The sequence below is a fragment of the Cervus elaphus genome, chromosome 12 (assembly GCF_910594005.1).
Source record: "Cervus elaphus chromosome 12, mCerEla1.1, whole genome shotgun sequence".
Taxonomy (NCBI): Eukaryota; Metazoa; Chordata; class Mammalia; order Artiodactyla; family Cervidae; genus Cervus; species Cervus elaphus.
In genome coordinates, this window is record NC_057826.1 from 90,952,742 (window position 1) to 90,979,178 (window position 26,437).

The 26,437-nt window shown below is 40.1% G+C and overlaps 1 protein-coding gene and 1 long non-coding RNA gene across 3 annotated transcripts in view; both read left to right on the forward strand.

The window, feature by feature from the left end:
• The first annotated feature begins 802 nt into the window (after positions 1–802).
• The window catches only part of TBCA (tubulin folding cofactor A), an 84,346-nt gene continuing 58,711 nt past the window's right edge, over positions 803–26,437 (forward strand). The window contains exon 1 of one of the 2 annotated variants that reach the window (XM_043919986.1): positions 803–948. In XM_043919986.1, coding sequence (XP_043775921.1) covers positions 896–948 — 53 coding nt within the window. In that variant the 5' untranslated portion in view covers positions 803–895. The remainder of the gene's footprint in view (positions 949–26,437) is intronic. The other variant, XM_043919985.1, reaches the window with a different exon arrangement.
• Positions 9,096–18,013, forward strand: LOC122704895. The gene is made up of 3 exons (XR_006343974.1): positions 9,096–9,107; positions 9,198–9,200; positions 16,981–18,013. It is a non-coding gene; the product is annotated as an uncharacterized LOC122704895 (long non-coding RNA).

Sequence of the window (26,437 nt, forward strand, 5' to 3'; positions counted from 1 at the left end):
CTTCTCCGCGGGATCTTCCCAACCCAGGGATTGAACCCAGGTCTCCCGCATTGCGGGCAGATTCTTTACCATCTGAGCCACCAGGGAAGCCCCTACTCTGAAAGCGGACGTTAATTTTTCTATTTTGCATACAAGGCAAAAGGCTCGGCAATGAGGTTAAGTGGCCTACGTGTTCAGTGTCATCTAACCATTAAACGGTAAAACCCCGAATGCCTGCGGGTTGATTTGACCATGAAGCCCAAGCTTTTTGTGTCACACAAATTTTCTAAGTGGAATGTTTAAGATACACTTGAGGTAATGACTATTTATTAGGTGCATTTATCCATGTAAATGCAGAGGTCTGGACTAGAGGGTAAGGGTTCTCTTAACTACGTGAGTGATGGTGTTCTATTTCTTTAAACCTGCATCATTCTGCCCCATTTACAGAAGAGAATGACACCGAAAATATCTTCAATTTTTGGGTCACTCCGTCCGTTAAGCAGAGAATCTCGCAAAGCAATGCCATGGCCAAAGCAGCCTATCCGGGGAGACACTGAAGTTTCCCCAAAGCCCAGATTGCGGAGACGGGGAAAGTGTTAACTTGTATCCACACTAAAAGGAGGCTTGTTTAAGAACTAAAGAGGAGCCATTTGAGCTAGACGAGCGCAGGTTCCGCGACCGGGGAACTGGGTGGAGGCCGGGCAGGGTACCGGTAGGCGCTGAGCGGCCGCCGGCCCGCGGCCCCCAGTCTCCCAGCGCCCGCCCTGCGGGTGCGGCCCGCGCGCGGGGCCGCGGCGGGGTGTGCGCACGCGCGCCGGGCCGCGCCGGCTACGCCGACAGCCCCGCCTCCTCCGCGCCGTCCCCGCCACGGTTACCCCGGTTCTCAGCCCCTCCTTTCCGCGGCGCTCGAGGGACCATGGCCGATCCTCGCGTGAGGCAGATCAAGATCAAAACTGGCGTGGTGAAGCGGTAAGGAGCCGGAAGCGGCGCCGCGGCCGCTGCCTCCTCTCCCTCACCCCCCGGCGGCCGACGGGCCCGGCGGAGCGCAGGCCCGAGGCGGGCCCCGGACCCCAGGCCTCACCTGGGGCGCCCCGGCCGGTGGGCTCGGGGCGGGGACGCAGGGGGCGCGCGGGTGCCCGAGCCCGCCGGCCTCGCCCCTCCGCTCCCCGCGCCCGTTCCTTCGAAAGGCCGGCGGGGGAGCGGCGAGGGTCCCTGGGCCGCACCCCTCCCGCGCCCGCGGAGACGGAGGGCGGCGGCCCGGCCCCCTGCGGTCGTGCCCCGGGTCTCCCTGGAGAACCTGGCTGGAGCCGGCGCTTCCAGGCCTCTGCCTACGCTCAGGTAGAGGCGCGAGCCCGTTCAGAAGTTTAGGAGGGCGTCCCGAGGCCGGCCTTACCCGGAATGGGAGCTGGCGGGCGCCCTGTCATCCAACATGGCAGGCGGGACAGTCCTAAACTGGGCCGTGAGCTTCCAGCGGTCTCGACAAACTTCGGAGGCCTCGCTCTCTCCGGCCAGCGTCCCCGCGGCTCGCCCCAGAGCCTGTATATAGGATGCTAAGTAACCATCCTGGGTAGGCCTGTCTGGTAATTCGTCGTAATTCCAACCGTGGTTAGACACTGGAGTGCTTGTGAGAACTTTATTGTCAGACCCCAGAAGATCAAACTTCCAAGAGAAAAGATGAACAGTCTTCTGAAGAAGCAGGTTATTTGGCAGTAAATCTGTCTAATCCTAGCTCTCTGGCTTCTTCCTTTTTGCACACCTTTCCTCCCTGTGTTGGTATTTTCACCAGAGGAATGACAAGGCAAAGGGGAGCATGGATTCACTTATGAAGCTGTTGCCTCTGAGGCTTTATTAGTAGAGCCTTACACTGCTCTCCTAGAAACCGTCATTGTTAAGGCTGAGAAGTAGTGAAGTGGGTTAAGGATGAGTAGTAGTGAAGTGGGACAGCTTTTCTGGAGTGAGAATGCTTGGCTTCCAATCTGGGTTCTGCCATGTTATGTACTGTTGAAGACATTACATCTGCCTCAGTTTCCCCCTTTGTAAAATGGAGTACCAGCCTCATGCAGTTGTTGCAGCACCTGCTGTTCTGTTTAACAGTATGTGGCAACTACTAGTACATGTTAACTAATGCTATGATTTGTATTCCTGTTTTACAAATGAGAAACTGAGCTTTGAAGTTAAAATAGAAAAAGTAAACTTGTTGGGGGTCATTGCTAGTTAGTGTCAGAGCAGGGGAAGAACTAAGGTTTCTAACCTACAGTCTTTTGTTTTAAGTTGCAGTGCCCCACCCCAAGGGTATTTTTTTAATGTGTGATAGTAGGAGGAGAGTTGAGATGTGTAATTGAAAACATAATTTGCTCTGTTACTCAGAGTTCTGTTGTTCACTTTGTTATGCTTACTTTGGTTATGTCATTTTCATAAATCTATTTGGCAAAATATCCAAAAGGATATGATGAAGAGTGCTTTAGATGGAAAGTCATGAGAAATGACTTCTTTTTTATTGAGGTGTAGTTGATTTACAGTATTAATTTCAGGTATGTAACATAGAGATTCAGAATTTTATTATTTACTCTCCATTTAAAGTTGTTATATTGACTGCATTCCCTGTGCTGTCATTCCCTTACCCAGCTGGTGGCCGCTAGTTTGCTCTGTCTGTGAGTCAGTTCCTGATTTGCCGTATTCGTTGGTGTGTTTTGTTTTTTAGATTCCACGTTTTATGATAACATGCAGTATTTGTCTTTCTCTGTCTGACTTCACTGACCACAACGCCCTCCAGGTCCATCTGTATCGTCGCAAATGGCAGAGTTCCGTTCTTTTTTATGGCTGAGTAGTGCTCTGTGGTGTCAGTGTGTGCCATTTTCTGTGTCCATTCATCAGTTGATGGATACTCAGATTGCTTCCGTAAATGATGCTGCTGCGAACATTGGGGTGCATGTATCTTTTCAGATTTGGTGTGTTCATTTTCTTCAGATAAATACCCAGGAGTGGAATTGCTGGATCATCTGGTGGTTCTATTTTTAATTTTTTGAGGAACCTTGATGCTGTTTACCATAGTGGCTGCACCAATTTCCATTCCTACCAACAGTGTACAAGGATTCCCTTTTCTCCACATCCTCAGCAACATTTGTTATTTTTGGGAGACACACTGATTTGGGACATCCCAGGTGGTGCAATGGTAAAGAATCTGCTTGCCAGTGCAGGAGATGCAAGAGATGTGAGTTAGATCCCTCGGTAGGAAAGAGTCCCTGGAGTAGAAAATGGCAACCCACTCCAGTATTTCTGCCTGGAAAATTCCATGGACAGAGGAGCCTGGCAGGCTACAGACCCTGGGGTTGGAAAGAGAGGACATGACTGGGCACAACAACAACAACCAACTTATTTGCATAGTTAAGTTTCTAGGCTTTCAAAAATTCCTAAGTACTTACAGATACTGCTCAGAAATAAAGGTTTCTTTTCATTTTATTTCAATAATAGAGCATTATCAAAGTTTAATTTTGATTCCTTATACTTACATACATTTATCATTTTAATGAAATCCCTTCATAATTTACTGTAATATCTCAAATTGCTTATAAATTAAACAAATGCCTACTGTATATTTTTTCATGGCTGTTGGCATTTTGGTTAGAGCTTGTCTGTATGTACTGAAATGAGATATGGTTAAAAAAGCCATAAAATTTGTATTTTAGCTTTTTATTAACCGTATTTTGTCTTGGTAGATAACGCTCAACCTCTAAATATTGTTTGCTATTCTCTCTTCTGTTACTTTTTCCTGAAAATTATTTTACTTTGACTCCTTCCAACATCTGCCTTAGTATACTGTTTTTTAGAATTCTGCGTTTTACTTCAGCAAAGGAAACAGAATAGATGAGGCATATGTGGCAACACGTTAGTAATTGTTGGAGATGAATGGTCATTCGTCTTCATTATATTCTTCTCTATATAAGTTAAACATCTTTTATTATAAAAAGATGCATTTTTAAAATGCATTATATGCATTTTTTTCTCCTCTCCAAATTTAGTTTCAGAGACTTCTCAATTAGTTCCATGATTCAGACATGTTCTTGGTTTTATGAACTCCCATTCATAAAAGCATTGGTTTTAAAAAGCTGTCATCTAAAATTCAATTTCTGGTCTCAGCACCTTTTTTCTAGTCAAGAAGTTCATTTCCCATAGCCTCATTTACCTTCAGAAGTAACAACTTTTATTTGGAAAAAGAGATTTATAAGTCATTCAAGCCCTGAATTCCTTCAGTTTTCTTTCCAGGAATTGAAAGCCACTTAGAAATATATTCTAGGTATTAGTCCTAGAGTTCAGTTTGGGTAGGCTGTACCAGGGAGGGTGAATTCTTAGAGTTTAGTGTCTGATCAGATCTGCTAAAATTCTTCAGGTGATCTAGGAATTCCCTGTAGTGGGCTTTAATTTAGAAAGAAATCTGGGCAGGCAGATGGAATGCTACGGGAGTATGGAAACAGGCAATAAATAGATGCTGGTATTTGGCAACAGAGAGATCAAACAATGAGTGGAAAGATGCACTTTTCAGCATGTTGGCAAAACAGTGACTTCAGACTGTAAGGAAAGAAGCCTCAACAGTGCTCTAGTCATAGAGAAACTTTGTTACCTCCCATTGTAAGAAAGGCAAAGGATCTGATTTCCAGAAATAGATTTCAAGAGGAGAGGTTAGATTCCTAGGAACAGGAGAGTCCAGTTACTAGGAAAGGGTTATTAGTTAGACAGCATTGATTCTGACTTGGTGCTGAGTTTCTCACTCCTAGGACTTGTCAGATATCTCTTTCCCTGCAACATGATTGTCTTCTCAGGGATAATTCTGGCTGCGAGCTATAGAGATATATGTGTACTCAGAGTGAGTAATTATACTAAGTTACTTGAAGAAGTAGCCAGTGTTCACATGTGATTCATTGTTAGTGGGTATTGGTTGGTAGGTTTGGCTCTGGCAGGCTCTTTTTAAAGATTTGAATCCCTGTTCCAGATTGCTAGACCTACTTAACTAATACTGGGTCACAGCTAATCTGGCAGTCCTAGCAAGGGGTTACCAAATATGACTCCAGATTTCTTCTTTTCCAGTGCAGAACTGTACACCTTTTCTTCCCCTTCCCTTCCCCCTAGTGTCTCACTGGCATCAGTTGTAGGGTTTACTTGGGACTGAAGGGTTTCCGGGATGTGGAACCTACAGTGCTGAAGTTGGGAAAGGCTCAAGGACACCAGGATGATTTGTATTAGTACGTATATACCTACCAAACATAGCAGTGTTTTCTGTGTGCTGTGATTATTTCGAGACTATTTGATGATAGTACAACGGTGAAGTAAATGTTGTACTTTACTTAAATTAAAATTTAAATGCATCCTGTAAACATGAAGTTTAGCCTTTTTTTTCCGTATTAAATTATTGGTGATTTGGAAAATAATTTTCTCTGAAGTAGAAGATATGGCATTTTTCCCCCCTCTGGTTTTATTGAGATAACTTTTCAGTTAATTTTTATTAGAATCTAGTCGCTTCGTGGTGCTGCGCTGGTCTCTGCGGTGCTGCAGAGCGGGTCAGCTGCACACGTGCCCCTCGCTGTGGTCTCCTTCCCAGTCAGGCCGCCGCGGAGCGTCGGGTGGCGTTCCCAGGGCTGCACAGGATGTTCTGGCCAGTTATCTATTTTATGCACAGTATCAGCAGTGTGTATCTGTCAATCCCAGTGTCCCAGTTCCTCCCTCCTCCCCCTCTCCCCTTGGTCGCCATGACTCATTGTTAATATTTTATAGCTGAAAGCTTATGCCTCTTAATCTCCGTCACTTATTTGCCTCCCCCTATATGTCTCCCCCGGGCAACCACCTGTTTATTCTGTGTTTGATTCTGTTTCTGTCTAGTTATATTTGTTCACTTGTTTTGTGTTTTAGATCTCACATGTAGGTGAAATCATGCAGCATTTGTTTTTTTTCTATCTGACTTGGTTCCCTTGGCGTAATACTCTCCAAGTCCACCAGTGTTGTCACAAGTGGCAAGATTTCATTCTTCTTTACGGCTAGTACTTCATTGTATGTCTGCGTTGTATTTGTCAATCACATTTTCTCATCCGTTGCTCTGTTAATGCACTCAGTGGACATGAGTTTGAGCAGACTCGGAGACAGTGGCGGACCGAGGAACCTGGCAGGCTTCAGTCCGCGGGGTCACAAAGAGCTGGACACAACTCAGTGACTGACCGCAATGGCGGCAGCAGCAACAAATTCATGGGCAGTTTGCACATGCCGCAAAGGACACAGGAATGTGTGTATCTTTTACCTGAGTATTTGGGGGTTTTTTGGATAAATACTCAAGAGTGGAATCACTGGATCACATGGTGGTTTTATTTTTTTGAGGAATCCCATACTGTTTCCCATACTGGCTGCACCAGTTTACATTTCCATCAGCAGTACACTGGGTTCCCCTTCTCCACATCCATTGTTTTCTTTTCGGTAACAGCCATTCTGACAGGTGTGAGGGATATCTCATTGTGGTTTTAACTTGCATTTCCCTGATGATGAGTGGTGGTGAGCATCTTTTCACGCCCCTGTTGGCCATCTGTGTATCTCCTTTGGAAAAATGTCTATTCAGGTCTTGTACGCATTTCTCTTCTTTTAAATCAGGTTTTGTGTTTTTGTTTTTATCCTGAGTTATGTGAGGTTTTGTGTAGTCTGGTTGTTAGTCCTTTCTTTGTCGGAAGCGTGTTTTTGGACAGCTTCTGCAGCTCAGCAGTTGCCTCCCCTCTGTTGGTGCTTTGCTTGATGTTTAGTTTGATTGGTCCTGTTTGTTTATTCTTGTTTTTGGTTCCCTTGCCTGAGGGGCCAGATCCAAAAAGATATTGTTAAGACTGATGTGAAAAAATATAGTGCCTGTTTTTTCTTCTAGAAGTTTTATGATTTCAGATACTACTTTTAAGTCTTATTTTTGTATATGGTATGAGAAAGTCATCCAATTTGATTCTTCTGCATATAGCTGTCCAGTTTTCTCAATACCATTTATTAAAGATACCCTTTGCCCCGGTTTTCAATAGAGCAGAAGAAAAATAGCATTTATGTTTTAAATGCTGATATGTTATTTCAGCTAAATGACATATGTCTACCATAAGTTTCCAAGTATGATTTCTGTTTATAAATAAGGGTGTTATTTTAAAAAAGCTGTGTTTATGGTAAATTCAAGAAATTCTTCTGCAACACCATAATGTTTTCATTCATTTAATATAAAAGGTTATTTAATAACATTAAGTTAGCTTATTTTTCAATAAAGCTTGCTAAAAATGCCCATTGGTGAGTGAATTAATTGATTAAAAATGCTTTCTGAAACATATCTTTTTATAACCATTTTAGGTTGGTAATGGCTTAAAATCCAATGTGAACAAAGAATGTTAGGGCATTGGAAGTAGCTCTGACATTGGCCCATAGTTTTTCTCTGATTAAATGAAAGTGACACCAGTAGATTAGAATGAGACTAGGACAATTCACACTGCAATTGTGTTAGTTTAACTTTAACAATCTTTTAACACTCTTGTTTAAATGTAGCTGACATACCATAATTACAAATCTACAAGCCTTGATTATAGAATTTTACATCATGAATCTGTGGGGAAATTGTATTGATTTTTTTTTTTTTATAAAGCAAGGACCTTTCCCAAACTGTTGCATCTTCCCAAGTTTGTTTATATCCATACCTGTAATAAACAACTAGGTATGAGATATATATATATATATACACACACACACACACACATACACACACACACACATGTTGTATGGCAGGCATTAAAAAAGCACAGGCGGTAAGTAAAATTGCCACATTGTTAAACATATATGTAATACTGACTTACATTATGTGTGTGTATATATGCTGTTACATATTTTATATTGACCCAAAAGTGAAAACTATGGATGACACATGTACTTCATGATAAATATGAATGATTCGTGTGTTATGTGGAGATAGAGTTTTCTGCCATTAGTTGTACTTGTCTCTTGTTTGCCCCTTTAGTTGTAGTTGTGTATACTTTCCCCTTTTGAAGTAATTATGGCTGAAAATAGGATGGACAGTATCTGGGAGAGGTTTAGGACATAGCCTTGTAAACTTTTCTTGTAAGCTTTAGTAACTTTTCATATTTTAGTGTTTTCTCCTCCTCTTCCACATCATAGGCCTTTGATGTGAGTTAAAGTAAGTTCAGCCAAAATGGCCAGCTTCCTACCTTGAAATTTAGCCAACTCTTTGGAATTTCTGTATTGTATCCAGTTCTCCAAAGTGGTGGTCAAAGTCATTGTCAAAATGGATTGCAGGTGGTCAGCTCTTCCCCACCTTCTGCCAGCTCCTTGGCAAACATAACTCTTAGGAGCTACACAGCTGTCGACCAGAGGTCTCTCTAAGCTGTAAAGGAAGAAAGCTACGGCCACTCCTGACCGTGGTTTTCTCAGCACAACCTATGTTGTTCTGCAAGTTGAACATGGAAATGGAAGATCCTTTGACTCCTGTGTGTGTGTGTGTAGATATGTTCTGTGTTTTCATTGCGTTGTTTTGTTTGGTAGAAAATGTTTAAAATCTGTAGTAAGCCAGGTTGGAAATTTTTGTTAAAAATAGTAGTCCAGAAGTATTTATAATATAAATGCTTAGATGTGTGGTCTTCCTATTCCAACTTTCCATTTCCAAAATTCCAGCTGTGATGCTGTTTAATGTTTCCAAATAGAGCTCATTTTAAAATAACAATGACTGATCCAAAGATCACTTATTTAGCAGCCTCACTCAGAACCTCTGTCTTTGAAGCACTTGGTATGGTGTTGGCATATAGTATATGTTCAGTAGAAGTCTTTCCAGTGGACAAATTCATGTCTTATTCTATAAGGATTTTTTAAAATAATTTTGTAAGCTTTAAAAGAAAGTACTGATTTGGCTGTGCTGGGTCTTAGTTGCATCATGTGGGAGTCTTTGATCTTCACTGTGGCATGTGAACTCTTAGTTGCTGCATGTGGGATCTAGTTCCCTGACTGGGAATTGAACCCTGGCCCCCAGCTTTGGGAGTGCAGTCTTAGCCACTGGACCACCAGAGAAGTCCTTCTATAAGGACTTTTTGACCTGATAAGCAGTAGGGAGCTATTGAATCAATTATGATGTCACAGCATTATAGTTACTATATCATTGCTGCAGTTGGAGTTAGGGAGATGGAAACCCAGGCTTCACTTACTACATTGGTGACCCTGAGCAAGTCACTTAACCTTTAAAAGCCCGAGTTTTTTTAGCTGGAAAATGGATTAATGATAGTATCTTTCTTGTTCTGTTGTTTGGAAAATTTTAAGGTAATCATGTAAAGCACTGAGCCCAATGCCTGACGTTATGTTCAATGTATGTTAATATGTGTTCAGTGTTTATTAACTGTTGTCATCATCATCCTCATTCTGTAGATGTATAAACAGTGTAGTCTCTCCAGGAGAGACCCTGGAACTTCAGTTCAGTAGCTCATTTGTGTCCAACACTTTTTGTCCCCATGGACTGCAGCACGCCAGGCTTCCCTGTCCATCACCAACTCCTGGAGTTTACTCAGACTCGTGTCCATTGAGTCGGTGATGCCATCCAACCATCTCATCCTCTGTCATCCCCTTCTCCTCCTGCCTTCAATCTTTCCCAGCATCAGAGTCTTTTCCAGTGAGTCAGTTCTTCCCATCAGGTGGCCAGAGTATTGGAGCTTCAGCTTCAGCATCAGTCCTTCCAATCAATATTCAGGACTGATCTCCTTTAGGATGGACTGGTTGGCTCTCCTTGCTATCCACCGGACTCTCACAAGTGAGAGTACATGAGTACTGGAAAAACCATAGCCTTGAGTAGATGTACTTTGTTGGCACAGTAATGTCTCTGCTTTTGAATATGCTGTCTAGGTTGGTCATAGCTTTTCTTCCAAGGAGCAAGCGTCTTTTAATTTCATGGCTGCAGTCGCCGTCTACAGTGATTTTGGAACCCAAGTCTGTCACTGTTTCCATTGTTTCCCCATCTATTTGCCAAGAAGTGATGGAACCGGATGCCATGATCTTCGTTTTTTGAATGTTGAGTTTTAAGCCAGCTTTTTCATTCTCCTGTTTCACTTTCATCAAGAGGCTCTTTAGTTCTTCACTTTCTGCCATAAGGGTGGTGTTATCTGCATATCCGGGTTTATTGATATTTCCCCCGGCAGTCTTGATTCCAGCTTATGCTTCATCCAGTCTGGCATTTCACATAATGTACTCTGCATATAAGTTAAATAAGCAGGGTGACAATATACAGTCTTGATGTATTCCTTTCCCAATTTGGAACCAGTCCATTGTTCCATGTCTGGTTCTAACTGTTTCTTCTTGACCTGTATACAGATTTCTCAGGAGGCAGGTAAGGTGATCTGATACTCCCATCTCTTGAAGAATTTTCCACAGTTTGTTGTGGCTCACACAGTCAGAGGCTTGGCCGTAGTCAATAAAGCAGAAGTTTTTCTGGAACTCTTGCTTTGTCTATGATCCATTGGATGTTGGCAATTTGATCTCTGGTTCATCTGCCTTTTCTAAATCCAGCTTGAACATCTATGAGTTCTTGGTTCACATAATGTTGAAGCCTGGCTTGGAGAATTTTGAGCATTACTTTGCTAGCATGTGAGATGAGTGCAATTGTGCGGTAGTGCAAAATGAGTGCAGTTTGCCTTTTGCATTTCTTTTTCTTGGGGATGGTCTTGATCACTGCCTCCTGTACAGTGTCATGAACCTCCATCCTTAGAACTTGGAACATGGGATTCCGTCCCTGAAACATGTCTTCTTTTAAACATTTTTTGGCTGTGCCACATGGCATATGGAATCTTAGTTCCCTGATTAGGGATCAAACCTGTGTCCCCTGCATTGGAAGCCCAGAGTCTTAACCACTGGACCACCAGGGAAGTCCCATGCTTTCTTTTAAATTGTGGGAAAAAAAAACTTATTTGTCATTTTCACTGATTGGCTCTAGAGAGAGAAGACAGGAGCATGAAACTTGTGTTTTGAATTGATCTCCAGGACTTGGTAGTGGCTGTTTGTCTTTAAATTGCTGAGGCGTTGATTCCCTGCTTTGAAGCCCCAGGAAAATGTCTCTGTTTATATCAGTGACCCCATATTTTTTAACACCTTAAAAAATACTGTATCAACTTCGTTTACATAATGTGTCAAAACCAGTTTCCCTCTCGTTGCACTTCCATACAGTTTATCTCAGGGAAGAGTAATCAAGTGAGTAGCAAGTTTTTAAGAGTCCTTATTCTGAAATCTATAAATGATTCACCACAACTGTCAGAAGATGTCCCTACAATTCTAATGCTAGATTATGGTTATTTTCAAACCCTCCTTAATATTTTTTAAACTAAGTTCCCTATTTGTTGTTGATATTCTTTTACCTGTGCTAAAGAAATATCTTACGGAGCCTTATGTGTGCACATGTGCTTTAACTTAGGGTTTATTTGTCTCCAAACAAGTAGGCATCTACTTTTTCACTATAAATGACCCTCAGTTTCTGAACCATACTAAAATGATATGCTTTTAATGTGCATCCATTGCCTGAAATACGTCTGTACTCTATGAAGCCTTTGAAGACCTGTAGGTTTACTGAAGTGTAAGTCATCTTAGATTACTGGTACAGTGCTTTCCATTTCAAACCTAGGATTTTAAGTTCTAAGGTCTCTGCACTATTTAAGATTTACAAAAATTTTCTTAAGGCCAAGCAGTTCTTTTTGTCTTTTTAGGGACCAAAGGGATGGTATATAATACATTGTTTATACTAAAATAGGCATTTAATACCTATTTGCAAATTGAGCCAAGGAATGGGGAAAACCAGAAAAGAAGTCAATTATATGAGGGGGAACAGCTCACATAATTGAAGTTTGCTTTTGTAACTAAAAGTGAGAGGCTGAAAAGAGAGAGATTGCTGAATACTCCAGTTACACTTCAAAAGAGCAATAAAATAGCTGCGGGTACTCAGTCTTCACTTAAAGACTTTTGTCAGGATAGTGTTTTTGTTAGAGAAATGAAAGATAAAATATGTTTATATCAAAGATTTCTTTAAAAGTTGACAACGTTGAAGGATTTTTTTACGCTGTAGTTTTAATTGGAGGATAATTGCTCTGCAGTTGTGTGTTGGCTGCTGGGCAACATGAATCAGCCATGAGTGAACATACATCCCCTTCCTCCTGAGCCTCCCTTCCACCCTCACCCAGGACTTTTGGCAACTAGAAAGAAAGTCTGTTGTTGAAACATTTTCAATTACTAGTAAGTTTAATCTAAAAAACGTTTTGTAGTTTACCTAGAGCTAACCAGAGCACCATCTCCTTTTGATTCTAACTTACTAAAATTGTGTGTGTGGTGTAACTGCCTATTGATAAGTTAATTACATAAATAGACTCATCTATACCAGGATTTTTTTTGTGAAACCTAAGAAAAATAGTAACGATATAGGTAAATTGAAATCTCATTATGGGTAGTAGGTGATATTTCAGGGAAACTTAATGTGGCAAAATTTTGGGCCCAGTCCTTAAGGAATTTTTGTTCTATTAGACTTTACAGTGTATGTATATCTTAACATTTCTTCTTAGAATTGCAGGTATCTCGTATCTCTTTACATAAATCCCAAATCTTCAGCTTTCTCCTGAGCTTTAAACTCATTTTAAATTATTGACTTTATGCCCTTACTTTAGTATCCTCTGGTTTCAAACTTTATCTGACACTAAACTAATTATTTTCTCAAATGTGATCCTCTTCGTCTATTTTATGAAGAAAAAAAGTTATTTCATGTATGAGAAAAATCTAGAAAAAGCATAATAAACCTGAAATGAAACAATATAGTTACACTTGCTGGAGAAGGCAATGGCACCCCACTCCAGTACCCTTGTCTGGAGAATCCCAGGGACGGGGGAGCCTGGCGGGCTGCCGTCTATGGAGTCGCACAGAGTCGGACACGACTGAAGCGACTTAGCAGCAGCAGCAGCAGTTACACTTGCAGTGCCCTTTCTGAATTTGTTCCTTTTCTTCTTTGCCTTTAAGTAATTATTATTCTGCGTTTGATCTTTATCTTCCACACATTTGTTTTTTTGGTTGTGGTGCGAGTCATGTGGAATCTTTCCCACCTCGGTGCACGTCATGGTTCCCAGGATCGAGACCACGCCCTGTGCAGTGGCAGCTCAGAGTTTTAACCACCAGACCACCAGGGAAGTCCCTCCACACATGTTTTTAAACTTTTAGCTTATATGTAGGTATACATGAACCATATTAAAGTATTGTTCTGCACGCTTACCTGCCTTATGTAACATAAAATATACCTGGAAGGTACATAGGAAACTGGTCATGTTGGTTGTCCCTGGGAGAGAAGCTGTGTAGCTGAGGACAGGGGTGGGAGGAAGTTCTTGTCATTTTGAATCATGTATTACCTATCAAAATATAGATTCATTTAAAAATTATGAGTAGTGTCATATTGTAAGAATCTTTCTGTAACCTAGTTTTTGTGCATATTACTGTTCTTGAGATTTCTTCTTGTTGAAACTGTCAGCTCTAATTCATTCTCTTGTGTGAATTTGCTAGTTTTTTTTTTTTTCCGTTCTCTTGTTGGTAAATATTTAGTTTTAACTTTTTCCAGTTTTACAAATGATGCTACAATGTACTTTTTTAAATATGGCTTTTAGTGCACATATATAATAGTTAGTGTAAGGCAGATTTTTATAAGGAATGGGCCCTGGATGGTTTACAGGTATATGAGAGTGTAGCTGTCCTTAATCTTCATGATGGCCAAGTATGGCCAAGAAGAGCCATGGACTATATGGGGGAAGAACCTTTCAGACAAGATGAACAGTTAATACAAAGGCTTGGAAAATAATGATTGGCCTGTTTGGGGAAGAACATCCAAGTGATAAAGGGGAGGAAGTGTAGGAGACACTTTCAGAAGTAGGAGGGAGAGGGTATAGATCCTACAGGGCCTATCTCATGTGAGGATTTGGACTCAGGTCTCAGGAGACATCACCACCTCTGCAGAAGTTTTCTGGCTGTCTCCTTTCTCTGTTTTCTTAAAGAACTATCTGTAATAGCCCCCTCTTATCCATGGGGGATATGTTCTTTGTTTGGAGTTGCGTGGGGGGTGTGGAAGAAAGGGAAGGAGGAAAGGACAAATGAATGTGCCTTACCTTGATCCCAACTGTTTGTTCTCACAGACTCTGTGCTTTCTTCTGTTCTAGCCCCTCAGTGGAAGAGTCACCACTTCTGTTGCAGGGCTTGCAGTAATTTAGGAGGCATTCCTGGAATCCATTCTTAGTGTTTTTCCTTTCTAGAAGCTTAGCTATACATGGTATACATAATATCCTGTAGAAAATGTTGCATACATGAACTTAGTAGTGTTAAATAGCCTTTTGTGGGACAGTGTATGAAGCTTAACACCCAAGTATGTATAGCTTTTTTCCCATGACTGCTGAGATCCTAGAAACTTGACTATAAATAACACCTTTGCAGTGTAACTGAGTCCCTAATTGGAGAATGCTTGAATTACATTGTGTTAACTTGGTTTCATGTTTACTTTAAATTTTTTCTGCCTCTTGCTTTCATGGAATATTATCAGCCATTAATGTATCTCTTCATGTTCCTGCTTCTAGTGCTTTGTACTTAGGTCTGTTTACATTTATCACTGTCTTTTTGCTACTCTTAACATGTTTTAGGGGAACTTAGACTGTTTCATTTATTTCTGAATAATGAAGTGAAAATAGAAATTGTCAGAAGTCTTGCCTTTTATTATTGCTTTACTTGAACTAGACTCTCTATAGCTATCATAATATTGTACATTCATCTCCTCTAGGATATAAGCTCCATGAAGGCAGGGATATATCCCCAGAGGCCTGACACAAAAAGGACTCTTGGTAAATATAAAATGAATGAATTTACTCGGTGACATTTTAAGTTCCTTGAAAACAGAAACAGTATCTCATTCTTCATCTCTCTTTAATATATTTAAACAGTCTTTTGAACAATTTTCAGTATAGACATGGCACAGAATTATCACTACATCTTAAATACTTACTTAAAGATAGATGCACAATGAAATATAAGTCTGTCACCCCTATCCATTAAGCACCTAGTTTTTCCCTCTTGGAGCCACTATTATTATTACTCATTTGTGTGTGTGTGTATCCTTCTAGAGATATTCAGTACCTGCATAAGTATTTACATTTATGTCTTTAAGAACAAATGATAGTTGGGCTCCACTCTGCAGGCCTGCAAAGCCTATACTTGCCCAGTTTCAAGGCCAAAGAAAGAGCCTGGAGTCAGCAACAGAGATATCAGTGGTGTATTGGACAGAGGGAATCTTACGTGTCTGAAGCAAGATCCTGGAGCGATACCTCACCATGTGTGGCAGATGGCAGGCAGGATGTGGTGGCAGTTTCCGTGAGGAGTGAGCGGGGTTTGGCAGTTCTGGGGGAATTGATGTCAGGTTGGCTCATCAGTTACCAGGGAAACTGGCAGAGGTGCATGCGCCTCACTGCCCCTTTGATAAGAACAGTCACTAGTTGGGGCCTTAGGCAAGTATATGGGAAGATCAGTCCTGTGGGCAGCATGTGGATGAAGCAGGCACTGGCTGAGCATAGCTTGGTATGTACAGAGAACAAGAGAACAGCCGTCTTGGGTGGCCTGACCGTACAGTTGTCCTCTCTGTAGACACTGTTTTTTAGCGTGTTCTATATGGACATACCACATTTTTTAAAAACCCAGTTTTCTATTAGTTTTCCCTGGTGTCTCAGACAGTAAAGAACCTGCCTGCAATGCCGGAGACCCAGGTTCAATGCCTGGGTTGGGAAGATCCCCTGGAGAAGAGAATGGCAGCCCAATCTAGTGTTCTTGCTGGGAAATCCCATGGACAGAGGAACCTAGTGGGCTGCAGTCCATGGGGTCGCAGAGTTGGACACGACTGAGCCAAACTAACACTTTATTTCGCTTTTCTATTGATGAACTTCTATATTGTTTCCAGTATTTTATTCTGAAAAATACCTCAGTGAGTTTTCTTGTATGTGTGTAGTTTTACAAATGTGCAGATATATCTGTAGAATAAATTCATACAAGTGGAACTGTTGGTGTAGGGAAGGAGAAACTTTTTTCTGTTTGCTCCTAAACACTCTGGCTGGTACCCTGTATAAATTAGACGAAAGATTAACAAGGAAAAAAAAATTTATTAACACAAAAACACAGAGGAATATTCAATAATGAGTAACTCAAAAGGATGGTTAGAATTTGGCCTTACATAGCATCCTAACAAAAGAACAGTTAATTTGTAGAGAAAAGATAGTACAAGGGAAAGGGGCTTTGAGCCCCTAGCAGAGTACAAGGAGGTAAATATTGGGGAGATGACTCCTGAATGGTGAGGGCTGATCAGTAAAGTCTGTCGTGCAGATTCCTCTGGTTCTTCTCTGGGCTGGTAAGGCTCTAGAGTGATTCATCTGGTGATTAACTTCTGTCTTGTGGTAGAGAAGAGAGGGGAGACACCGTTACAGATTTATGTCCAGCTTTTAGGTAAGTGGGAGGGGGCAGATGACGTTTCTTGTATCTGCTTTTTCTCAGTTACCTTTAGCTCAAAATTACCCTTACGTTAAAGTGACCTGTTTTGGGGTGACATCTTCTGCTGCCATTCACGGGCTCAGGTGGCTTATGTGTTTAAAATTTTGAGAGATACTGGCAAGTTGCCCTCCAAAGAGGTTTATCTATTTGTAATTCCACTGATGACTTAATACAGTGTTTTGTTAATATGCAGTTTAATATTCTTTTGGTATGGAAAGAATTAAACTGTTGGGGAGGAAAATTTTTCCTCTACCCTTCAAAGATTCTTTCAGCTGGTCTAATAATTAAATTGACACGAGACAAATTATCAAGAGAAAATCCAATTTAACTTGGTATGTACAGGAACCCCACCTACCTGAGCATTTCCAAGACAGAATGGAAAAATGAGGCAAGCATGCCAGCCTGAGCTAAGGAACAGAACGGGGCCAGGGGCTTCACAGGAGAAGGGGTAGTTTATAGAACAATAATGAGGACAGATGTTTGGTAACTAGTTGTTTGCCCTGCCATGTAGATGGGTCACTCAGATAAAATATATTTTTGCTAATAATTCAGATTGTGGGGAAGACCCCCAATTTAAATTCTCCTTGGTAGTTAAGGGAGGGGCAGAAGTTTCTCTTGATCCGCAGGGTCTTCATTGCCTTTTAGCTCAAAACAATCCACGTGTCAAAGTGGCACATTTTAGGGAGGCTCATTCTGAACCCCTTCCGTCCCACCTTTGAAACCTCTCTGAGAAGTCTCACAGTCCAGAAGTTGAGTTGGTAGGTTACTTCACCTCACTCAGTCTCTTAGTCCTGACAGTAAGTCAGTTCAGTTAAACAATTGCGTCTCATTTCAGGCCCTGGAGAAGGGCATGGCAACCCACTCCAATATTCTTGCCTGGGAAACCCCATGGACAGAGGAGCCTTGCAAGTTACAGTCCGTGGGGTCACAGAGTTGGACATGCTGAGTGACTAACACTTTGACTTTTCAAAGTCAGTCTTAGTTCCTTAAATCTGTTTGGTCACTATTTGAGTCAGTCTATGGACATTCTTAAACATGACATTCCAGCCAAAACCTTGGCAGTATGACCAATGTTTCCAGTTATATCCTGTTATAAGTAGATCATATTCCTTTTGAATTTATGCAGATAAGTTTACTGCTAAGAAAATAAGAATATTCAGAGTTTCCAAATTCTGGAAGGATCAGATAGGGAGAAAGAAAGAAATGATTCAGTTCTCTTACAAAGGTATAATTTACCAAATCTTTAAGTCATAGTGAACTTAAGAGGAAAGGTTTTTTTTTATATCTGGAAAACAAAATGTTAGAAAACCAGCATGAGAAGTCTAAAAATTATGGTCATCCAGACTGGCTGAATGGATACAAAAACAAGACCCCTATATATGCTGTCTACAAGAGACCCACCTCAAAACAAGGGACACATACAGACAAAAATTCAAGGGCTGGAAAAAAATATTTCACGCAAACGGAGACCAAAAGAAAGCAGGAGTCGCAATACTCATATCAGATAAAATAGACTTTCAGATAAAGGCTGTGAAAAGAGACAAAGAAGGACACTACGTAATGATCAAAGGATCAATCCAAGAAGAAGATATAACAATTATAAATATGTATGCACCCAACATAGGAGCACCGCAATATGTAAGGCAAACGCTAACGAGTATGAAAGAGGAAATTAACAGTAACACAATAATAGTGGGAGACTTTAATACCCCACTCACAACTATGGATAGATCAACTAAACAGAAAATCACCAAGGAAACACAAACTTTAAATGACACAGTGGACCACCTAGACCTAATTGACATCTATAGGACGTTTCACCCCAAAACAATCAACTTCACCTTTTTCTTAAGTGCACACGGAACCTTCTCCAGAATAGATCACACCTCGGCCATAAATCTAGTCTTGGTAAATTCAAAAAAATTGAAATCATTCCAGTCATCTTTTCTGATCACAGTGCAGTAAGATTAGATCTCAATTACAGGAAAAAAACTATTAAAAATTCAAACATATGGAGGCTAAATAACACGCTTCTGAATAACCAACAAATCATAGAAGAAATCAAAAAAGAAATCAAAATATGCATAGAAATGAATGAAAATGAAAACACAACAACCCAAAACCTATGGGACACTGTAAAAGCAGTGCTAAGGGGAAGGTTCATAGCATTACAGGCCTACCTCAAGAAACAAGAAAAAAGTCAAATAAATAACCTAACTCTACACCTAAAGCAACTAGAGAAGGAAGAAATGAAGAATCCCAGGGTTAGTAGAAAGAAATCTTAAAAATTAGGGCAGAAATAAATGCAAAAAAAACTAAAGAGACCATAGCAAAAATCAACAAAGTTAAAAGCTGGTTTTTTGAAAAAATAAAATTGACAAACCATTAGCAAGACTCATTAAGAAACAAAGGGAGAAGAACCAAATTAACAAAATTAGAAACGAAAATGGAGAGATCACGACAGACAGCACTGAAATACAAAGGATCATAAGAGACTACTACCAGCAGCTCTATGCCAATAAAATGGACAACTTGGAAGAAATGGACAAATTCTTAGAAAAGTATAACTTTCCAAAACTGAACCAGGAAGAAATAGAAGATCTTAACAGAGCCATCACAAGCAAGGAAATCGAAACTGTAATCAGAAATCTTCTGGCAAACAAAAGCCCAGGACCAGATGGCTTCACAGCTGAATTCTACCAAAAGTTTAGAGAAGAGCTAACACCTATCTTACTAAAACTCTTCCAGAAAATTATAGAAGGTAAACTTCCAAACTCATTCTATGAGGCCACCATCACCCTAATTCCAAAACCAGACAAAGATGCCGCAAAAAAAGAAAACTACAGGCCAGTATCACTGATGAACATAGATGCAAAAATCCTTAACAAAATTCTAGCAATCAGAATCCAACAACATATTAAAAAAATCATACACCATGACCAAGTGGGCTTTATCCCAGGAATGCAAGGATTCTTTAATATCCACAAATCAATCAACGTAATACACCACATTAACAAATTGAAAGATAAAAACCATATGATTATCTCAATAGATGCAGAAAAAGCCTTTGACAAAATTCAACATCCATTTATGATTAAAACTCTTCAGAAAGCAAGAATAGAAGGAACATACCTCAACATAATAAAAGCTGTATATGACAAACCCACAGCAAGCATTACCCTCAATGGTGAAAAATTGAAAGCATTTCCCCTAAAATCAGGAACAAGACAAGGGTGCCCACTCTCACCACTATTATTCAACATAGTTTTGGAAGTTTTGGCCACAGCAATCAGAGCAGAAAAAGAAGTAAAAGGAATCCAGATAGGAAAAGAAGAAGTGAAACTCTCACTGTTTGCAGATGACATGATCCTCTACATAGAAAACCCTAAAGACTCTACCAGAAAATTACTAGAGCTAATCAACTAATAAAGTAAAGTTGCAGGATATAAAATTAACACACAGAAATCCCTTGCATTCCTATACACTAACAATGAGAAAACAGAAAGAGAAATTAAGGAAACAATACCATTCACCATTGCAACAGAAAGAATAAAATACTTAGGAGTATATCTTCCTGAAGAAACAAAAGACCTATACATAGAAAACTATAAAAGAATGATGAAAGAAATCAAAGAGGACACAAACAGATGGAGAAATATACCATGTTCATGGATTGGAAGAATCAATATTGTCAAAATGGCTATTCTACCCAAAGCAATCTATAGATTCAATGCAATCCCTGTCAAGCTACCAACGGTATTTTTCACAGAACTAGAACAAATAATTTCACAATTTGTATGGAAATACAAAAAACCTCGAATAGCCAAAGTAATCTTGAGAAAGAAGAATGGAACTGGAGGAATCAACCTGCCTGACTTCAGACTCTAGTACAAAGCCACAGTCATCAACACAGTATGGTACTGGCACAAAGACAGAAATATAGATCAATGGAACAGAATAGAAAGCCCAGAGATGAATCCACGAACCTATGGACACCTTATCTTTGACAAAGGAGGCAAGGATATACAATGGAAAAAAGACAACCTCTTTAACAAGTGGTGCTGGGAAAACTGGTCAACCACTTGTAAAAGAATGAAACTAGAACACTTTCTAACACCATACACAAAAGTAAACTCAAAATCGATTAAAGATCTAAATGTCAGACCAGAAACTATAAAACTCCTAGAGGAGAACATAGGCAAAACACTCTCCGACATGAATCACAGCAGGATCCTCTATGACCCACATCCCAGAATATTAGAAACAAAAGCAAAAATAAACAAATGGGACCTAATGAAACTTAAAAGCTTTTGCACAACAAAGGAAACTATAAGCAAGGTGAAAAGACAGCCCTCAGATTGGGAGAAAATAATAGCAAACGAAGCAACAGACAAAGGATTAATCTCAAAAATATACAAGCAACTCCTGCAGCTCAACTCCAGAAAAAAAAATGACCCAATCAAAAAATGGGCCAAAGAACTAAACAGACATTTCTCCAAAGAAGACATACAGATGGCTAACAAACACATGAAAAGATGCTCAACATCACTCATTATTAGAGAAATGCAAATCAAAACCACAGTGAGGTACCATTACACGCCAGTCAGGATGGCTGCTATCCAAAAGTCTACAAGCAATAAATGCTGGAGAGGGTGTGGAGAAAAGGGAACCCTCTTACACTGTTGGTGGGAATGCAAACTAGTACAGCCGCTATGGAAAACAGTGTGGAGATTTCTTAAAAAACTGGAAATAGAACTGCCATATGACCCAGCAATCACACTCCTGGGCATACACACCGAGGAAACCAGATCTGAAAGAGACACGTGCACCCCAATGTTCATCGCAGCACTGTTTATAATAGCCAGGACATGGAAGCAACCTAGATGCCCATCAGCAGACGAATAGATAAGGAAGCTGTGGTACATATACACCATGGAATATTACTCAGCCATTAAAAAGAATTCATTTGAATCAGTTCTAATGAGATGGATGAAACTGGAGCCCATTATACAGACTGAAGTAAGCCAGAAAGATAAACACCAATACAGTATACTAATGCATATATATGAAATTTAAAAAGATGGTAACGATAACCCTATATGCAAAACAGAAAAAGAGACACAGAAGTACAGAACAGACTTTTGGACTCTGTGGGAGAAGGCGAGGGTGGGAGGTTTCAAGAGAACAGCATCGAAACATGTATACTATCTAGGGTGAAACAGATCACCAGCCCAGGTTGGATGCATGAGACAAGTGCTCGGGCCTGGTACACTGGGAAGACCCAGAGGGATTGGGTGGAGAGGGAGGTGGGAGGGGGGATTGGGATGGGGAATACATGTAAATCCATGGCTGATTCATGTCAATGTATGACAAAAACCACTATAATATTGTAAAGTAATTAGCCTCCAACTAATAAAAATAAATGAAAAAAAAATTAAAAATTATGATCATCCTTATTAGCACATTTAATCTCTTATAATTAATTGTTGATCTTCATCTTGGGTTAGCAGCTTTATAAATCATTTTCCATTAAAGTTTTAGAAAATTTTACCCAGTTCCACGTTATATAGAATCCTAAAGTTATAAAAAAACCTTCATTCTAGAGTATTTGTCAGGATCTTTTCTATGAATCTCCTTGAAGGTGAAGCATTTTGTAAAGCATAAGAATAAAGCAATAATTGTAAATGACAAATGATTTAAATGTCTATTATTACAGATTCAGTGAGTTCATTATAATGGAATTGACAAGGAGGTTTGGTTATTTCTATAACATTCAACATATTAGAATAATAACTGGAATTAAAGCTGTTAATGTTATACCAGGACACATCTAATTTGTAAGAATTTCCTATTTCAGGAGCACTTAGGTTAATAACATAGATCTACACAAATGTAATCTAAGAAGGTTTTAGCATCACTTATTTGACATTGCTTGCCATGTAATTTGACATACCAAATAAGCCTAGTTAATATAGCATATCTCTTTTTATAAGAAGAAAGAGCAAATCCTTTGAAATGTTTTGGGGCCCTCTGAAAAATCCCAAAGTTAGCAAGAGGTCAAAAGAACTTTAGTCTTTGGTTTTGGGAACTTTGTCAAAAGTATTAACAGGTTTGGACGTTTGACTAAATAGGATCACAGATTGTTATGAAACAATACTTAATTTTATATATATATACATATATATTTTTGTATCTTAATTATGTATTTGACCAAAGTGATGATACAAGATTTCAAAGGCAAATATATTTTAAATCTAGCATTGTGTACATGTCCTTCCTAAACTCTCTAATCCCAGCAATCACAAATTCGTTCTCTAAGTCTGTGTCTTTCTGTTTTGCAAATAAGTTCATTTGTATCATTTCTTTTTAGATTCTACATATAAGGAATGTCATACAATGTTTCTCCTTCCCTGACTTACTTCACTCAGTCTGACAGTCTGTAGGTCCATTCATGTTGCTGTAAATGGCATGCTTTCATTTTTTAGTGGCGGAGTAATATTCTATTGTATATATGAACCACATCTTCTTTATCCATTCCTCTATCTGATGGACATGTAGGTTGCTTCCATGTCTTGGTTATTGTAAACAGTGCTGCAGTGAACATTGGTGTGCATGTATCCTTTAGGATCATGTTTTTCCTCATAATAGCCATGGTAATTCTAGGCTGTAACTCCTCTGATATGCAGATGACACCGCCCTTATGGCAGAAAGTGAACAGGAACTAAAAAGCCTCTTGATGAAAGTGAAAGAGGAGAGTGAAAAAGTTGGCTTAAAGCTTAACATTCAGAAAACTAAGATCATGGCATCTGGTCCCATCACCTCATGGGATATAGGTGGGGAGACAGTGGAAACAGTGTCAGACTTTATTTTTTTTTTGGCTCCAGAATCACTGCAGATGGTGACTGCAGCCATGAAATTAAAAGACTCTTACTCCTTGGAAGGAAAGTTATGACCAACCTAGATAGCATATTAAAAAGCAGAGATGTTACTTTGCCAACAAAGGTCTGTCTGGTCAAGGCTATGGTTTTTCCAGTGGTCATGTATGGATGTGAGAGCTGGACTGTGAAGAAAGCTGAATGCCAAAAAATTGATGCTTTTGAACTGTGGTGTTGGAGAAGACTCTTGAGAGTCCCTTGGACTGCAAGGAGATCCAACCAGTCCATCCTAAAGGAGATCAGTCCTGGGTGTTCACTGGAAGGACTGATGCTGAAGCTGAAACTCCAGTACTTTGGCCACCTCATTGGAAGAGTTGACTCGTTGGAAAAGACCCTGATGCTGGGAGGGATTGGGGGCAGGAGGAGAAGGGGATGACAGAGGATGAGATGGCTGGATGGCATCACCGACTCGATGGGCATGAGTTTGAGTAAACTCCGGGAGTTGGTGATGGACAGGGAGGCCTGGCGTGCTGCGATTCATGGGGTCGCCAGGAGTCGGACACGACTGAGCGACTGAACTGAACTGACTGAACTGAACTCCTCTGAGTGCTGGCACCAGGTTTAGTAGGACCCTAGCTACAGATGGAATTCACCCTGCTTTTCTGTCCAGCCATATTTCAGAGTCCTGAGCCTCACGGTTAGCAAGCCGAGTTCTCAGAACACAAAAGAAGCTTAGTAAGATGTTGGCCTTTAAAAAAGATATGTCTGCATCTTCCAGAACTGCAGTTCTTACACTTGCTTATAAAATAGCAAGTGTTGTGTTTAATTCTTTGGGTTCTCAGAAGGAGGAATTTATATGAAGTATAACTTCTTTTGTTAAAGGAGTTCCTAAGGCTAGCTGTTATACTACATTGTATTTACTTATCTTTGTCTTTCAGTAAGATAGTTGTTTAGGATAAGAGCTTTCTCTAAAATAAATTTTTTTTCTTTCTAATATAGGCAATATAATCTCAATAGTGACTCAAACCAATAAACCTTATTATGACTTAACCAGTGATGAAAGAGATGTTCCATATGAGAGTGCAAAAAAAAAAAAAAAAAATGTAGCGCTTATAAGATTCAGTAAGTTCACTTTCAAAGATAGTCTTAAAAATTCAGGTCCTTCATTGAAAGCTACAAAAGTTGAGATGGCAAATGCCCCTTGTGGACTGGGACAAACTCCTTTGAGAACTGGCACAGTGAGTACAAAGAGATTTTCTGAAAGCTTGTCTATTCAGCTGGCCGCCAGCTGTACCCCAGTGAGCACAGCTTCTGGATGGCAGAGACCAGAGAGACTATTTTCGTTCACTAGTCACAAAGCCATGCTCTTAAGATGTAGGGCAAGAAAACAGTGACCATTTCTGGGAGGCAAAGGATCAACAAAATCCATAAGTACTCATACGAAATAACCAAGAGTCACAAGGCAGAAGGAGCTAGTTCCAGAATTATTTTTTCCTGCTAATCTAAATTTAGAAAGAGAAAGAACAAGACTCCTACCACCATTCTGCTTCCACCTGACTGCAGATGGAGACTTGGATGTCTGTCATGGTGAGAACTGCACATTTTGCTGCCTCTTGTCAGAGGTCCCAGAATCTTCAGCAGCGTGGGAGTGAGCGGTACCCAACCCTTGAGGTCTCCTGACTGGCTTGTCGGAAGTGTTGAACAGGACAGTTTTTCCTCTACTCTTCAGAGGTGTTTTTGACTGGTCTAGTAATCAAATTGAAGTAACACAGATTAATACATTAAATTTTATATATAAAGGAAACCCACATACATAAGAAATGTAAAGACAGAAGGGTTAAATGATGTCGTTGTCACTCAGTATCTGCAGAGGATTAGTCCTTGGGCTTATTGCAGTGACACCAAAGACCTTGAATGTTCAAGTCTCAGTCAGCCTTCTGCATCTGCACATTTCTCATCTGTGGATTCTGCCAACCAAGAATCGTAGACATAGTGCACAATCCAAAGTTTGAATCTGTGGATGTGGAGCTGGTGGGTACAGGTACATTTATTGAAGAAAATCCATGTATAAGTGACTTGTGATTCAAAGCTGGGTTGTTCAAGGGTCAACTGTATATATGCAGTCCTAAGCTAGGAATGGAAAAGGGCATCAAAGAGGGGAAAGACATTTCACAGGAGAATAAGAAGAGCAGATGTTTGATTAGAAATTTGCCCTGCCATAAAGATGGGTCAGTCAGTAAAGTTTATTTTTGCTAATAATTCTGACCCTGAAAGACCTTCAATTTAAATTATTCTTAGTAGTCCAGGAAGGGGCAGAAGTTTCTCTGGAGTCTGCGGGATCTCTATTGCCTTTTAGGTCAAAATAATCCATATGCCGAGGTGACACATTTGGGGAGTCTTGTTCTGAATTCCTCCAACAGGATAAAAGAAACTGCCCAAATGTGCTTAGTTTTTATAGGAAAGTGCTTTCCACATTGTTGAAAATAACAAGATAAGAACAGATGAGGCATACAGGTAAGCTGAGCAATTTAATTTCACCATTGACTATAGTCTTAATAGGAGAAACTCTTTTCCTTTTGAAACACTAAATTGTAAAGTTGATGAAGCACCCCTTAGGGATTCTTTATCTTCCAGTTTCCTACTGCTACTCCTCCCCCCAGCAAAAACAACAAGCAAGAAGATAATTGTCTCTGAATTATTCAGCTAATTACTGGTAGAGCTAGAACTGGGAGGCTTTCTAAAAGTACTGCACTCCACTTGGTTATTGCACAAATGTGAATTCCTCAGAATGACTTTTTCTGTTCCAAACTGTTGCAAAAAATATTTTAAGTTAGGTTTTTCAAAGTTTGATCCTTAAATCTAGGTTTAGGGAACTTTGACCATAAGTTGTTTTTCTGTTTTATTATTTGAATTTTAGTTTTTAAACAATAAATTTGTGATAATCTGAAGAATAACTATTGGTTATGCTAGAACTAAGCTTAACAAACAGTCTAGTTTTACTTTGTGAACAT